Below are 14,458 nucleotides of genomic sequence, written 5' to 3' on the forward strand. Positions count from 1 at the left end.
TCAACATGCACGGGAAGTTTGGTGCATTATGTTGTGTATCTGCCAAGTTATGACTGTTCAAAAGTTGTGGCGAGACAAAATAGCGAAGGTCATTTTCACTTTCCTGTTTTGAACCTTCTGCTTCAACGAAACCTCAATATTTTTCATCAGGCACCTAAACACATCTATTAAGACTCCCCTGATGCAGGTTTGAGGTCAATTACATTTTTCCCTTGGAGCCTGTCTCGTAAAAAATGTTTTTTTCCTGTTCCCAATGGGGGGGCAGGCCTAATGGGTAATTTTTCAATGCAGTCGTGTTCAGGCTGGGATACCTCACATACATAGCTGATATGAAAAAGATTGAACTTTGTATCAGGGAGTTATTAGTTATTTCCATTTCCATCGACTTAAAATGCATATTTTTTCACATTCAATCCAAAATACCCGATTTCCTGTTAGGTTTGAATATGGGTGCAAGAGACTTTTTGGAGCAGTTTTGCACAATGTTTCGCCTCCCCAAATTTCATTGCTCCACGTTGAAAATACTTAATAGAAGAGGCCTTTTTGAAAACTTCAAGGGGGTACCACTAAGCCATTTTGTTAGGTTTTTTTTTTTTTTTTGTGCCAAAGAAGTTTAGGCTAAGCCCCATGTATGTGGAAATAATTTTGGTGAGTTTCAAGCATGTTAAGGCCTCCAAATTGGCCATTTTCACTTCTTGCCATTAAATAAATAAATAAATAATCCTTTGCTTACAATAGAGCACTTGCACACTTGGTACTCGGGCCCTAATTAAAAAAAAAAAAAAATCTCCATGCAGTTTAATGTTATAAACTAAAAGTCACTAGGACATTTGCTAAATTGTATTAATTGCTGTGTGTAATTGCTTTATGCTCATTTGCATGTACAAATATTTCCCATCTTGTGCAAAGGTGAGCAAGCTTGAGCGCGACAAAGTGCAGGAAGTGAAGCGAGTGCGAGAGCAGGAGCAGCACCGCCACACAGCCATGCTGACGGAGCAGCGGGCCAAATGGCACGAAGAAAAACAGAAAGAGCTCCAGGCCCTCCGGGAAAATCTGACACGACAGCATGAGCAAGAATTGGCCCGCCATGCCAAAATCAAAGATCAAGAGAACCAGAGGCTCAAGACAGCACTGAGCGCCATCCGGGACGGCAGTGGCGAAAAGGTGAACTGGGTTTTTAATTTCCAGTAGAACAGCAAAATAACTGTATGCACCACAAACTGTATGTAAAATGTTTTCCCAAGAGTTAAATAGACACTGAGTCACTGCTAATGCGAACTCTATGCTAAAGCTACAAGTTAGTTTATTGTGTTGTGATCACTCAGCACAGACCTTTTGAGGCTAAAGCAACATGGCTTACTAGCCAAGCAGTGTTATTTTTGGCAGCCATTTTACTTTTCATGTTAGTCTAATACTTATTAGTCTTAGTCATATTTTAGTCATATCAAAATGTGTTTGTCTTTGTCAAGTTTTTGTCAACAAATCTCAACGTTTTCGTCTACGAACTTCCAAAGTTTTAGTCCATGAATAAAAAAATGAACAAAGTTTCCAACAATTTCGAATGAATGTGACAGACGAGCACATAATTGTAGTCTACAAGGACAGCAACATCTTCATAATGACAATACACACTCAGCAGGAAAACAGCACATTATTTGCGATAATTAAACTCACCTGGACGCCACAAACTGTATGTAAAATGTTTTCCTAGAGTTTAAGAAGACACCGAGTCACTGCGCTAAATGCTAATGGTAAGGTGAACACTATGCTAACGCTTCAAGTTAGTTTAGTGTAGGGTGACCATATTTTGATTTTTAAAAAAGGAGGACACTCAGCCCGGTCTCAAGATACTTGAATTTTACTCGAAGTTCACTCAAAGATGCCTATATCACTTTAAAATATTTAAAGTGTGCACCCTCACTCTGGATGGAAAAATGCAGTTTGAAAAAATAAATAAATAAATAAAATAAAAAATAAAACATTCATTCATTCATTCATTTTCCATGCCGCTTATTCCTCACGAGGGTCGCGGAGGTGCTGGAGCCTATCCCAGCTAACAACGGGCAGTAGGCAGGGGACACCCTGAACTGGTTGCCAGCCAATCGCAGGGCACAAGGAGACACACATATATATATATATATATATGTATAATATTTAGTGCAGACCCATAGAAATGTAGTCCAGTCAATACACATACACACAGTAGGCTATGTGGCCACCCAAACATTTTTATAAATTACTAACACAATTGTCCTTGACAAATTGTTATTCCCATTCAATTGATATTCTCATTCAATGTTCTAGATTGCACACAAACAAAAACCGAAATAAACTGACAAACTATTCAACTTGCATGTTTCCAAACGTAGCAGTTCAAAACTACGTTTCCCATAATGCCTAGCGCGGTTTAGCTTACTGATAGCTAGCTGAGGCAAAAATCAAACTTTGCTATAAAAGTTAACATCATCGGCAGCGCAACAATGCGACACCAAACGGGATTTTACAGTCAAAGCTCTGACAGAAGTCAACAGTTGCCATTATATACGTATTTATCGTAAAAAACTTCAGGCGTTGTGGCCAAATCGTCAACCCAGTAGATGGCGGTAATGCCTCATGATAGGGGTAAATTGCCAACAAAAACAAGAAGAACTACTCCTTCCCTCCCTACTACAAGGAGCCATGTCATCGCAGGCAGGCGCTGCCACCCAGCGGCCCGAGGGATTCTCTTCAAATTCGTCCGGTGAAAAATCATAAAAACCGGACATTTTAATGAATTTATAAAACCCTCCCGGACGACGAGGATACTTCGTGAAAGTAGGACTTGTCCGGGCAAAAGAGGATGTTTGGTCACCCTAATATTACCAATCAAGACACGCTGATACTGTATGTACGACAAGATAACAGGGAAGAAACGCAGCGAGAAATTGAAGCAACTTGAAGCTAGTTTAATTTCACAGCAGCGGTATTTCGCAAGAGCCTTAGAGTCGAAAGAGAACGCCACAAAAGCTAGTTGCGAGATTGTTGAAATTATTAATTAAAAAAAAAATAATAATAAAGCAAATGTGACACAAAGAATGGCTTGCTAAAATTTGCTTAAATATATTGTTCTACGTGAAGGACGTCAGCCAAGGTTGGCCCCCCACATTTTTATTACACCAAATCTGGCCCCCTTTGCAAAAAGTTTGGACACCCCTGGCAGACATGTCCAAAGTCCGGCCCGGGGGCCAAATGCGGCCCTTGGTCAAATTTCATCCGGCCCCCAGTCTCTGTCATAAAATTAATAACGTCTGGCCCGCACGCAGACTTAATAAATTGGTCAGCAGTACTGCTACCAGCATATGAAGTAGCTTACACACTAAATGCTGCTCCTCATTTACCCACTAAAAGGCAGCAGCACTCTAAGCAACTTTACCCCGTGTGACCCTTTACTCCCAATTTTGTAAAATGGCGACAATCAACAGAAAAAAAGAAAGTTGACTGCGAAGAAGAATAGGTGGAAATTGAAATATTTCTTCACTAAAATATGCAACTGTGTCTACCTCATTTGCAAAGAGACGGTCGCTATTTTTAAAGAGTTCAATGTGAGGCGATATTACCAAACAAGACACGCTGACATGTACGACAAGATTACAGAGCGGATACGTAGCGAGAAATTCAAGCAACTTGAAGCCAGTTTAATTTTACAGCTGCAGTATTTCACAAGAACCCGAGAGTCGAAAGAGAACGCCACAAAGGCTCGTTGCGAGATTGTTGAAATTATTAATTAAAAAACATAATAAAGCAAATGTGACACATGGAATGGCTTGCTAAAATTTGTTCTACATAAAGTACGTCAGCCAAGGTATCCCCCCCACACACACACACACACACATACATTTTTACCACACCAAATCTGGCCCCCTTTGCAAAAAGTTTGGACACCCCTGGTCTTAGTCATATTTTAGTCTTTTAAAAATATGTTCGTCTTCGTCTACTTTTAGTCAACGAAAACTCAGACAAATTTCGTCTGGTTTTTGACAACAATTCTCAAAATATTGTGGTCTATATCTATAAACTTCAAAAGTTTTCATCCATGAATAAATAAATAAATAAAGGTTTCCAACGATTTCAAATAACCATGACAGACGAGCACATAATTGTAGAGTCTACAAGGACATCAACATCTTCATGATGATAATACACACTCAGCAGGGAAACAGCGCAATATTTGCAATTAATTAAACTCACCTGGACGCCACGAACTGCATGTAAAATGTTTTCCTAGAGTTTAAGACACAGAGCCAACGCGCTAAAAGCTAATGCTAACGCGACCGCTATGCTAACGCGAACGCTATGCTAATACTACAAGTTAGTTTAGTGTGTGATGATCACTCAGCACTGACCTTTAAAGGCTAAAGCAACATGGCATATCTAGCCAAGCAGTGTTATTTTGGGCAGCCATTTTAATTTTCGTCTCAGTTAGTCTTGACGAAAATACTTATTAGTCGTAAATGTGTTCATCTTCGTCTAGTTTTAGTCAATGAAAACTCACACAAATTTCGTCTAGTTTTTGTCAACAATTCTCAACATGTTTTCGCTTATAAACTTCAAAAGTTTTAGTCCATGAATAAATAAATGAATAAAGGTTTCCAACAATTTCAAATGAATATGACAGACGAGCACATAATTGTAGAGTCTACAAGGACATCAACATCTTCATGATGATAATACACACTCAGCAGGGAAACAGCGCATTATTTGCAATTAATTAAATTCACCTGGACGCCACGAACTGTATGTTAAATGCTTTCCTAGAGTTTAAGAAGACACCGAGTCACTGCACTAAATGCTAATGCTAGGCTAACGATACAAGTTAGTTTAGTGTGTGATGATCACTCAGCACAGACCTTTAAAGGCTAAAGCAACATGGCATATCGTGCCAAGCAGTGTTATTTTTGGCAGCCATTTTAATTTTCGTCTTAGTCTTTTGGAAGAAAATACCCCTTTGTCTTGGATATATTTTAGTAATTCAAAAATGTGTTCGTCTTCGTCTAGTTTTAGTCAACAAAACTTGTTTTTGTCGACAATTCTCAAAATGTTTTGGTCTGTAAACTTCAAATGTTTTAGTCCAGGGGTGTCCAAAGTTTTTGCAAAGGGGGCCAGGTTTGGTGTGGTGAATATGTGGGGGGCCGACCTTGGTTGACGTCCTTCACGTAGAACAGTATATTTAAGCAAATTTTAGCAAGCCATTCCATGTGTCACATTTGCTTTATTATTTTTTTAATTAAAAATGTCAACAATCTCGCAACTAGCCTTTGTGGCGTTCTCTATCGGCTCTCGGGCTCTTGTGAAATACTGCAGCTGTAAAATTAAATGAGCTTCAAGTTGCTTGAATTTCTCGCTACGTATCATCTCTGTAATCTTGTCGTACATGTCAGCATGTCTTGTTTGGTAATATCGCCTCACATTGAACTCTTTAAAAACAGCGACAGTCTCTTTGCAAATGAGGCAGACACAGTTGTTGCATATTTTAGTGAAGAAATATTCCAATTTCCACCTATCCTTGGTCGGCATTTTAGAAAATTGGGAATAAAGGGTCACCCGGGGTAATGTTGCTTAGAGTACTGCTGCCTTTTAGTGGGTTAATGAGAAGCAGCATTTAGTGTGTAAGCTACTTCATATGCTGTTAGCAGTACTGCTGACTTATTTATTAAGTCTGCGTGCGGGCCAGACGTTATTAATTTTATGACAGAGACTGGGGGTCGCATTTGGCCCCCGGCTGGACTTTGGACATGTCTGTTTTAGTCCATGAATAAATAAATAAATTGTAGCGTGTACAAGGACAACAACATCTTCATGATGATAATAGACACTCAGCAAGAAAACAGCACATTATTTTCGATAATTAAACTCACCTGGACACCACGAACTGTATATAAAATGTTTTCCAACAGTTTAAGAAGACACCGATTCACCGTGCTAAATGCTAATGCTGACCCGAACGCAAGTTAATTTAGTGTGTGATGATCACTCAGCTCAGACCTTAAGGAGCATACGACACGAGAAAAAAAGTCTTTAATGGCATTATTATGTGAATTAGAATAATATTTTGAGATGATTCAACTATATACAACAATTTAGCAAAGCACAGATGACGAGAAATTAGTCTTTTAATCTGCCGGTTAGCCACGCCTACCATTATAGGGCTTTAGCGTCCCCAACAGGTGGAGGACGTCAGCGGTAGACTGGGCTCATCGGTTTTACTATTCAGCCCATTGAGGGGGAATTATTCAGAACGAGGAAAACGCAACGAAGAGAGCCGCAAAATGTCATTGTTTCAGTCTCTCTACTCCAATATTTTTACAGGATATTCTTTTTATCCAAGTATTTTTCCCAATAGCTATATAAATGGCTTGAGAAAGACCAGTCAGCCCGTCGAGGGGGAACTATTCACAACGAGGAAAACGTGACGAAGAGAGTGGCAAAATGTCATTGTTTCTGTCTCTTTACTTCAATATTTTTACAGGATATTCTTTTTATCCAAGTATTTTCCCCAATTGCTAAATAAATGGCATGGTCGTGACAAATAACAGTCTTGTGCTGAATGGAATATGAAATAATAAAAATGCATTTATTCAGGACGACATGGCAAAATTACTCCGTAATGGTCAAAACTGTCGACTTCACCTTTATTGTCGCACCTCCCGAACGATATTTTATGACACCTAAATCGGACATATGTCATTTCCCTTCCCCGGCTTCGGAGAATGTAAACAAACCAGAAGGCGTGACAGCTAGCCGACATGCCTACCCGAACCGAGTGATGTTTCAAAGTCTTCGAAGCGGAAAATCACACATAACTAGCCTGGATTATTTGACATGACGACCCGGTTGTCGATTGTCTTCGCGGATCGGCAAACCGCCCGGCGGAGAGCAATTTACAGTTCGTTCCCCGGAGGAGGGTGGCTGGAGTTGATGTGCAGCTAACGTGCTGCTGCTAATGAGCATTAGGAGTAGGGTTGCCACCTTTCAGAAATAGGAAATATGGCACACCCCCCTCGCGCCCAAAGCTGTACGGGTAGAGATAAAAAGAGACATCCCCAAAACTCCTAAAATGCATAGAAATGTATCTATTCATTTATATTCCGTATTAGTTCAATACGGAACGCAGCATTTAATTCCCAATTTCGGATCGTTCCTTATTTTAAGGGACAGGTGGCAACCCTAATTAGGAGAGCTTTTTACATGCCTATCAATGATCAAACGTAAGTAGTCCTTTATTTAAAGGAAGTTTGTAGTGTTTACTTTGTAATCGCTGTATTTGTATTTGACATAATACAAAACAAGATGTTTACTCACTTCCTCGTAAGTCCAATGGTCCCACAGTAAATATCCACGGTGAATGGGAACCTTTTGAAACTCCAAAAAGGCGCATATGCCTCTCCCTCATACAGAATGATTTTTTCTGCAGCCGTTTGGTTGGCGTGATACGAAAAATAAACGTATTAATCCGCAAAATCAGCTGAATCCTTTGTCCTCATACACAACAGTACACTGCAGCGTGAAGAGGACGTCTTCTACCGTACACGTCACAGCGCCCTCCTCCTCAATGCAAGACCGAAGCCGAAAGTCACTCATTTTCATGGCGCGGGATTCAAAAAACTAAATAAAAATAGCGATCGCTTCCACACACATCCAAGCGGTCCATATCATTCAGGCGCATATTATGCATATTACGCGTGTATTATGAAATAAACATGTTTTTTCGTGTCACAGGCACTTTAAAAGGCTAGAGCAACATAGCATATCTAGCCAAGATAAAAAAAAAACATAGCAGCACCGAACACGTGTTTCACAAAAGGAGCCTTGAATGGGCATTTGTTTGTGGGGCGCGGTGGTCCGGGGGGAGGACGTACAGCAGCATGTCACATGAGTGACACGACCAAACACTGCTAAGATGCGTGCTAACGACACATTCATTAAGTAAATATCACACATTGTGAACTTTTGACCGAAACTATGGCGAATTTTCATCTCCTTCTTGTCTCGTCAGACGACAACTGGCATCCATCTCGTTATAGTTTAGTCTCCCGAGACTCGTTTTCAGCACGTCATCATGACGTCATCATCGTGAAAAAATTGTTCGTTGACGAAATATTTTCGTATGAGTCATCGTTGACGAAAACAAAACTGCATTCATGTGAACCAACTAAAATCGTACTCGTGTCACCAGGTGCGCACAGCGTTGACTCTGGAAGCTAAGGAGGATGCTCGTCGCTTCTTCGACCAGGAGAGAGTGAAGCTCCTCCAGGAGATCGCTGAGCTGAAGTCATCCAAAAAGCAGACTGACGAAGCTCTCAGCAACATGATACAGGCAGACAAGATGAAGGCCGGTGATCTTCGGGTGGAGCACCAGCAGCACCAGGAACAGATCTCCAAGATCAAGTGGGACTGTGAAAGAGACATCCGGAGACTGGTAATGCACAGGTTAAAGCTAAATGCAGTAGAGGGGTCATATAAAAGTACAGTGGTACCTCAACATTTGATCGCTTCGGCACACGATCTTTTCAACATCTGACTTAAATTTTAACTGGCCATTTGTTTCTACATCCGATGACATGCTCGAAGTACGACAATTTGTGACAGCGCCGTAGTTTCTTTGTTTTGCCGCAAGATGGACGAACGGCAGACTTTCTTGTGAGAGAAATCAACACGGGTTCAGAGAAGGTTAGTGCGGGTGGTGAAAAAGGGAAAAAGGTGACGCTTACCATTGAAATAAAAATGGAAATGACAGAAAAATATGAGGCCAGCTACGTCAGAGAAAATAAAATCTCCTTCGCACCTTTATCTCTCTGTCACGCGGAGCGCTCAGGTACAGCACGCAGAATCTGGCACATTAGAACCAATCTGTTACATTATTACAGGCATTATTAGTATTATATTATTCTTATGATTTTTATTAATAATTTATGTGTTTTTCTCTGTGTAATTGCTATATACAGTAATACCAGCAGCATTTATTAAGGATTTAGTGTAGGTTTTCGTGCTGTGGAACGATTTAATGGAATTGTAATGTATTCTTATGGGAAAATCCTGCTCGACATACGACCATTTCGACTTACAAACAAGGTCCTGGAACGAATTAACTTCGTATGTAGAGTTACCACTGTACATATAAGGAAAACACAGACAAGACTGAAAAAGCAGTTTCTGCTCTTGCACTCCTCTTTAAAAGAAACTGCTGTATTCTAAGCCAAAACAACTGTTGCGTTTGATCGAACAATATGTCTATATGTTGCCATAGCAGATTCGTGGCACATTAAGCCCCCAAACTATTTTTAATTTGTCCGTTTTACCCTGAAAACCCCCGTTTACAGACGTCGCGCAACCACTTTTGTTTCAACCCAGCTATAAAATGAAGGTAATGAATTATATTTATTATTCAAAATGTCTGTCGTTTTTAGCTTAGAATCATTCATTAATGTCTCATATTTTGTTTAAAAAAAAAACGACTTAAAAAAATTATTCACTCACATATTTTAAACTTTTAAACCAAATTATGTCACAATGAAAAAAAAGGAGTGTAAAAAAGTCACAGATATCTACCTCATAATTATCGCTTAATTGTATTTTTGTTACTGTCACATTTTTTCCGATATGTTGGATGATAAATAATTGATCAAAACAAAGAAAAATTGAAAAAAAAAAAAACCTTTATAAGGGTAAATATATGAAAAAGAAAATCTCGACCAGTCCTTGATGTCTGCGATTTCTGCATCGCGGCCCTTGTTGTATTACCATGTTTCACCCATAAAATCCCCCAAAAATCCAGCTGTGGCCATTCACAGCTGTGTCTTGACACTCAGTGATACATACGACATGGAGTTTTTGGATCGAAACAAGGTAAGTATGCGATAATATCTCGTTAAATTCGTGGCGTCTGTAATCCTGCTCTCACGTGCTCTCACCTCCAGATAGGGTTTTGCTGTTTAAAAACATTTTTTTTCCTAACATGCCCTCCTGTTCAAATTTTTTTTTGAGATTTTAAGCTTTCCATTGATGTATCACACGTGCAATTTTGAAATTTGGCCAAATTGGGTGTCTCTGAGCGGAACTTCAAGTCACCTGAGCGTTTTCCGCCATAAGTATAATACCATAGACTTCACTATCAGTGGACGGGAAACGGGGTGCAGGGCTGCTCTGTAAGGGGCCTATTTTCAGAAACTTAAAATTCTCAGGCTTTCTCAGGTAAGTTTTGGCAAACTCCAGCCTGGCTTTTTTATGTCTCTGGGTCAGAAGTGGGGTCTTCGTGGGTATTCTACCATACAGTCTCTTTTCATTCAGACGCCGATTGATAGTACGGGTTGACACTGCACTGTATTACCCTCGGACTGCAGGGCAGCTTGAACTTGTTTGGATGTTAGTCGAGGTTCTTTATCCACCATCCGCACAATCTTTCGTTGAGATCTTTGGTCAATTTTTCTTTTCCGTCCACATCTAGGGAGGTTAACCACAGTGCCATGGGCTTTACACTTATTGATGACACTCCACACGGAAGACACGGGAACATTCAGGTCTTTGGAGATGGACTTGTAGCCTGTAGATTGCCCATGCTTCCTCACAATTTTGCTTCTCAAGTCCTCAGACAGTTCTTTGGTCTTTTTTCCTTTCTCCATGCTAAATGTGGTACACAGAGGGAAACAGGACAGAGGTTGAGTTAACTTTAATCCAATTTAACAGGCTGCAAGTGTGATTTAGTTATTTCCACCACCTGTTATTGGAATCATTTTCTAGGAGAAATTGAGCATTGTCTGACAGAATTGCAGGGGTGCCAATACTTTTGGCCACTGTATATCGTCATATAATGAGATAATTGTGAGCCTTGTATCGTACCGTGAGGTACCCAGAGGTTCCTACCCCTCGTGTTTCATCAGATGTTTAGGTGTTAAATGCTGCCTAAATAATCCCTTCTTTTTTTTTTTGCTCCTATCATGTTACAGGTAGATGAAATCAAAGCTAAAGATCGCACCATCTTCTCTCTGGAGAAGGAGATGGAATCAACGACAGGGTTCCTTCAGAAACTGCAGCTTCAGAAAGATGCGCTGGATGAGCAACTCTTCCTGGTCAAGGAGGCCGAGTGTGGTGCGGGAAGCCCAAAAAGAGAGATTCCGGGTCGGGTGGGAGACGGCGCGGAGCACTGCGGAAGTCCGGTACGTAGACTTTTGAGACAGGACCATTCAGATCTTGCGCTAAACCTGAATGGATTCAACTGTTCTGACGCAGACATATAATTTCGATAGCTGATATGAGTGAGTGTGACGCTTCGGTTTTAATGACTAAGATGTGTGCAAGTCTGTGTCTGATTCGTTTTCTGAAGTGTGACTGCTCATGGGGCCTTCATTTCTGCACATCCATGGATAAGGCATGCATAACAGCCTTAAAGGGCAAATGAATGGTGTGACAATATATCGAAAAGGTCTTATAACGCGATACTTTGGAGCCCAAAAGGTTATCGATATGCTACTTCCAAGAATCAATATATTTTTTTTAGTGCTGTCAAACGATTAAAAAATTTAATCTAGTTAATCATATGTCAACTGTGTGATAAATCATTATTATTCACATTTCCCTCAGGATGAATAAAGTTGCTCTTCAGGAAAACAATTTTAGGAAAATACTAGGGTTGTTCCGATCATGTTTTTTTGCTCCCGATCCGATCCCGATTGTTTTAGTTTGAGTATCTGCCGATCCCGATATTTCCCGAACAGATTGCTTTTTTTTTTGCTCCCGATTCAATTCCAATCATTCCCGATAATTTTCCCCATCATATACATTTTGGCAATGCATTAAGAAAAAAATCAATAAAACTCGGATGAATATATACATTCAACATACAGTACATAAGTACTGTATTTGTTTATTATGACAATAAATCCTCAAGATGGCATTTACATTGTTAACATTCTTTCTGTGAGAGGGATCCACGGATAGAAAGACTTGTGACTTTGTGTATTGTGACTAAATATTGCCATCTAGTGTATTTGTTGAGCTTTCAGTAAATGATACTGTAGCCATGCCCAAATGCATGATGGGAAGTGGAACCATGACTGTGCTACCAATTGATATATCTTCTCTGCGTTGGGAAATAACATAAGGTGTTAAGAAAAAAATCAATTGCTACCTTTCATCCCTACATTGCTTCCCATGATACTTCTAATCGTAGGGAAAGGTATTGTAAGGCTTTAGCCAATTAAAAAAGGCTCCAAAGGCTGCCAAAATTCACTCTACTCATTATACGCTGCCTTTTATCTCTTTATATAGGTAAAACGGCGCCATTACAGATTAAGCGCGACAATGTGTGAGTGGGTCGTGCAGCGCATGCATTAATTGCATTAAATATTTTAACGTGATACATTTTTTAAAAAATTAATTACCGCCGTCATCGGGATAAATGTGATAACCCTACCTTAAGCCTAAACTAAAGACTCTGGATGAGTGTAACATATTATGTTTGTAACGTTAAATACAATTAGAAAACGATTTAATCAGAAAATATATGTACATTTAAAAAAGGCATGGCCGATATATTTTTGCCGATTCCGATACTTTGAAAATGACGTGATCGGACCCGATCGATCGGGACATCTCTAGAAAATACTGTAATTGACTTAAATTTTGTTTTAAGATGAAATGTATGATGTGTGAATGAATTAATACTTGACCAAATAGAGTTTTAAAATGTTATTTAACAACTCGGTTTGTATAAAATAGAAAATAAAATAAATTGTATTATACAGCAAAGAGCTTTAACAGATTAAAGTGCCTCAGACTAACAATGTGGCTCAAGTACCGTTTGGCATATTACCAAAAACGAACTAACAATTGAAAGAGCAGACAAGCACAATACAGTAACAAATAGCTAGTGTTTCAAAAAATGTGTAAACAACTTGTCTGTTAAATTGAACATTTCACACAAATAAATGCAGCATTTGCAGTTTTACACTAAATGGCCTTAAAGCTGTGTGAGATATAAAAAAATAAACTGTCAATTTTCACACACTGAACTGAAAAACATTACACTAAACTGTGTGTCCAGGTGTTTAGAAACACTGCTTAAGTTAGCCAGTAGGGGTGCAACGGTTCAGTTAGCCTACGGTTCGGTTTAAACCTTGGATTTGGGGTAACGGTTTCTTTTTTTTTATTTATTTTTTTAAACTGCCTTTATTTTGCTTTTTATAAAATGAAATAAACACTAAAAATGTAAACGTTTCGTTTTGTTAAAATGCCTCTTAGCTCTTTGGCTAGTGTAGTGACCGACTACTGAAATACACACACAGTAGTAAAAAAGTGACTTGGCAAAGTAACTGGTGATACCTTTCATGGTACAAACAACAAACCCAAAAACATACTAACCTTTGCTATGTTTGAAGGTCATTTAATGTTGTGAATCAACCGTTAAAGTTGATAAAATTGCTCCCGTTTTTGCATTAGTTCCCTTCTGTCTACTTTCGACATGTGAACATTTTAAAACTGTTTCATCCTTTAAAAATAGACTCAAATCAAGATTTTGCCGATTTAGGAGTATTTTAGATAAAAAGTTACTTAGGTTCGCTAGGAAGTTTCACTACAACAGAGCCTTTCTGAGACGTGTACTGCTCTAAAATGGCGGCTGTTTACCAACGCTACCGAGTCTGTCATTTCGTATGTAGTTCTATAAGCATGAGATATCTAGGCGTAGATTGTAGGCTGTCTGCTACAGTCAGGAAATATTGGAGCCACCTAGCCTAGCATCGCGTTTGCTACAGCGTCACAACAAACACTCGTCCCTCTCCGTGTCTCTGACTTTTCTCGTGTCATTCAATCAACATATTAACGCACATTGTCTCGTTGCCGAAACGGTGACAAAATCGGAACGGAGGAAAAAAAACGGAATGCACGAAAAACGTACAGATTTTGAACGTAACGTACGGCGTACACATTTAAAAATCAGTGCTCACTTGTACAAATTACGCCGAGACCGTACAACTTGACAGGTATGAATTATAGTGGACCGTCACAGTTATGTAGTAGCACTCTGTAGCACGGAACGTCCAACTATCAGTGGTCAGGGCGAAACAACGTGCTTTAGCGAAATCATCGATAGGCCTGTCGCGATAACAAATTTTAATGTGCGATAATTTATCTCATAAATTACTGCGATATGCGATATTATTGCGTCCCCCCAATTTTTTAAAAACCAATTTACAATAACACAGTGAGAATACAGTATATATAAATAGATCAAGTACACCCATTTAAATGCGATAAATATTTACTCTTAAATTCAAAAATACTTTTTAAGAAATCACAACTAAAAACAATAGACCATGCCTCTTAAGTAAAAGACAACAATATTAATACTGCACAGAAACACAGAATAAATAAAATGTGTTTTTCAAGAAAAAAAAAAATTGCACTTAATAACTTAAGCATTTAGGCA

At 39.2% G+C, this 14,458-nt stretch overlaps 1 protein-coding gene across 2 annotated transcripts in view; it reads left to right on the forward strand.

Moving 5' to 3' along the window:
• The window catches only part of jakmip2 (janus kinase and microtubule interacting protein 2), a 66,333-nt gene that overhangs the window by 16,505 nt on the left and 35,370 nt on the right, over positions 1-14,458 (forward strand). For both annotated transcript variants that reach the window (XM_057820963.1, XM_057820964.1), the window contains exons 3-5: positions 910-1,164; positions 8,213-8,455; positions 10,980-11,189. In XM_057820963.1, coding sequence (XP_057676946.1) covers positions 910-1,164; positions 8,213-8,455; positions 10,980-11,189 — 708 coding nt within the window. The remainder of the gene's footprint in view (positions 1-909; positions 1,165-8,212; positions 8,456-10,979; positions 11,190-14,458) is intronic.

The sequence above is a fragment of the Corythoichthys intestinalis genome, chromosome 18 (assembly GCF_030265065.1).
Source record: "Corythoichthys intestinalis isolate RoL2023-P3 chromosome 18, ASM3026506v1, whole genome shotgun sequence".
Taxonomy (NCBI): domain Eukaryota; kingdom Metazoa; phylum Chordata; class Actinopteri; order Syngnathiformes; family Syngnathidae; genus Corythoichthys; species Corythoichthys intestinalis.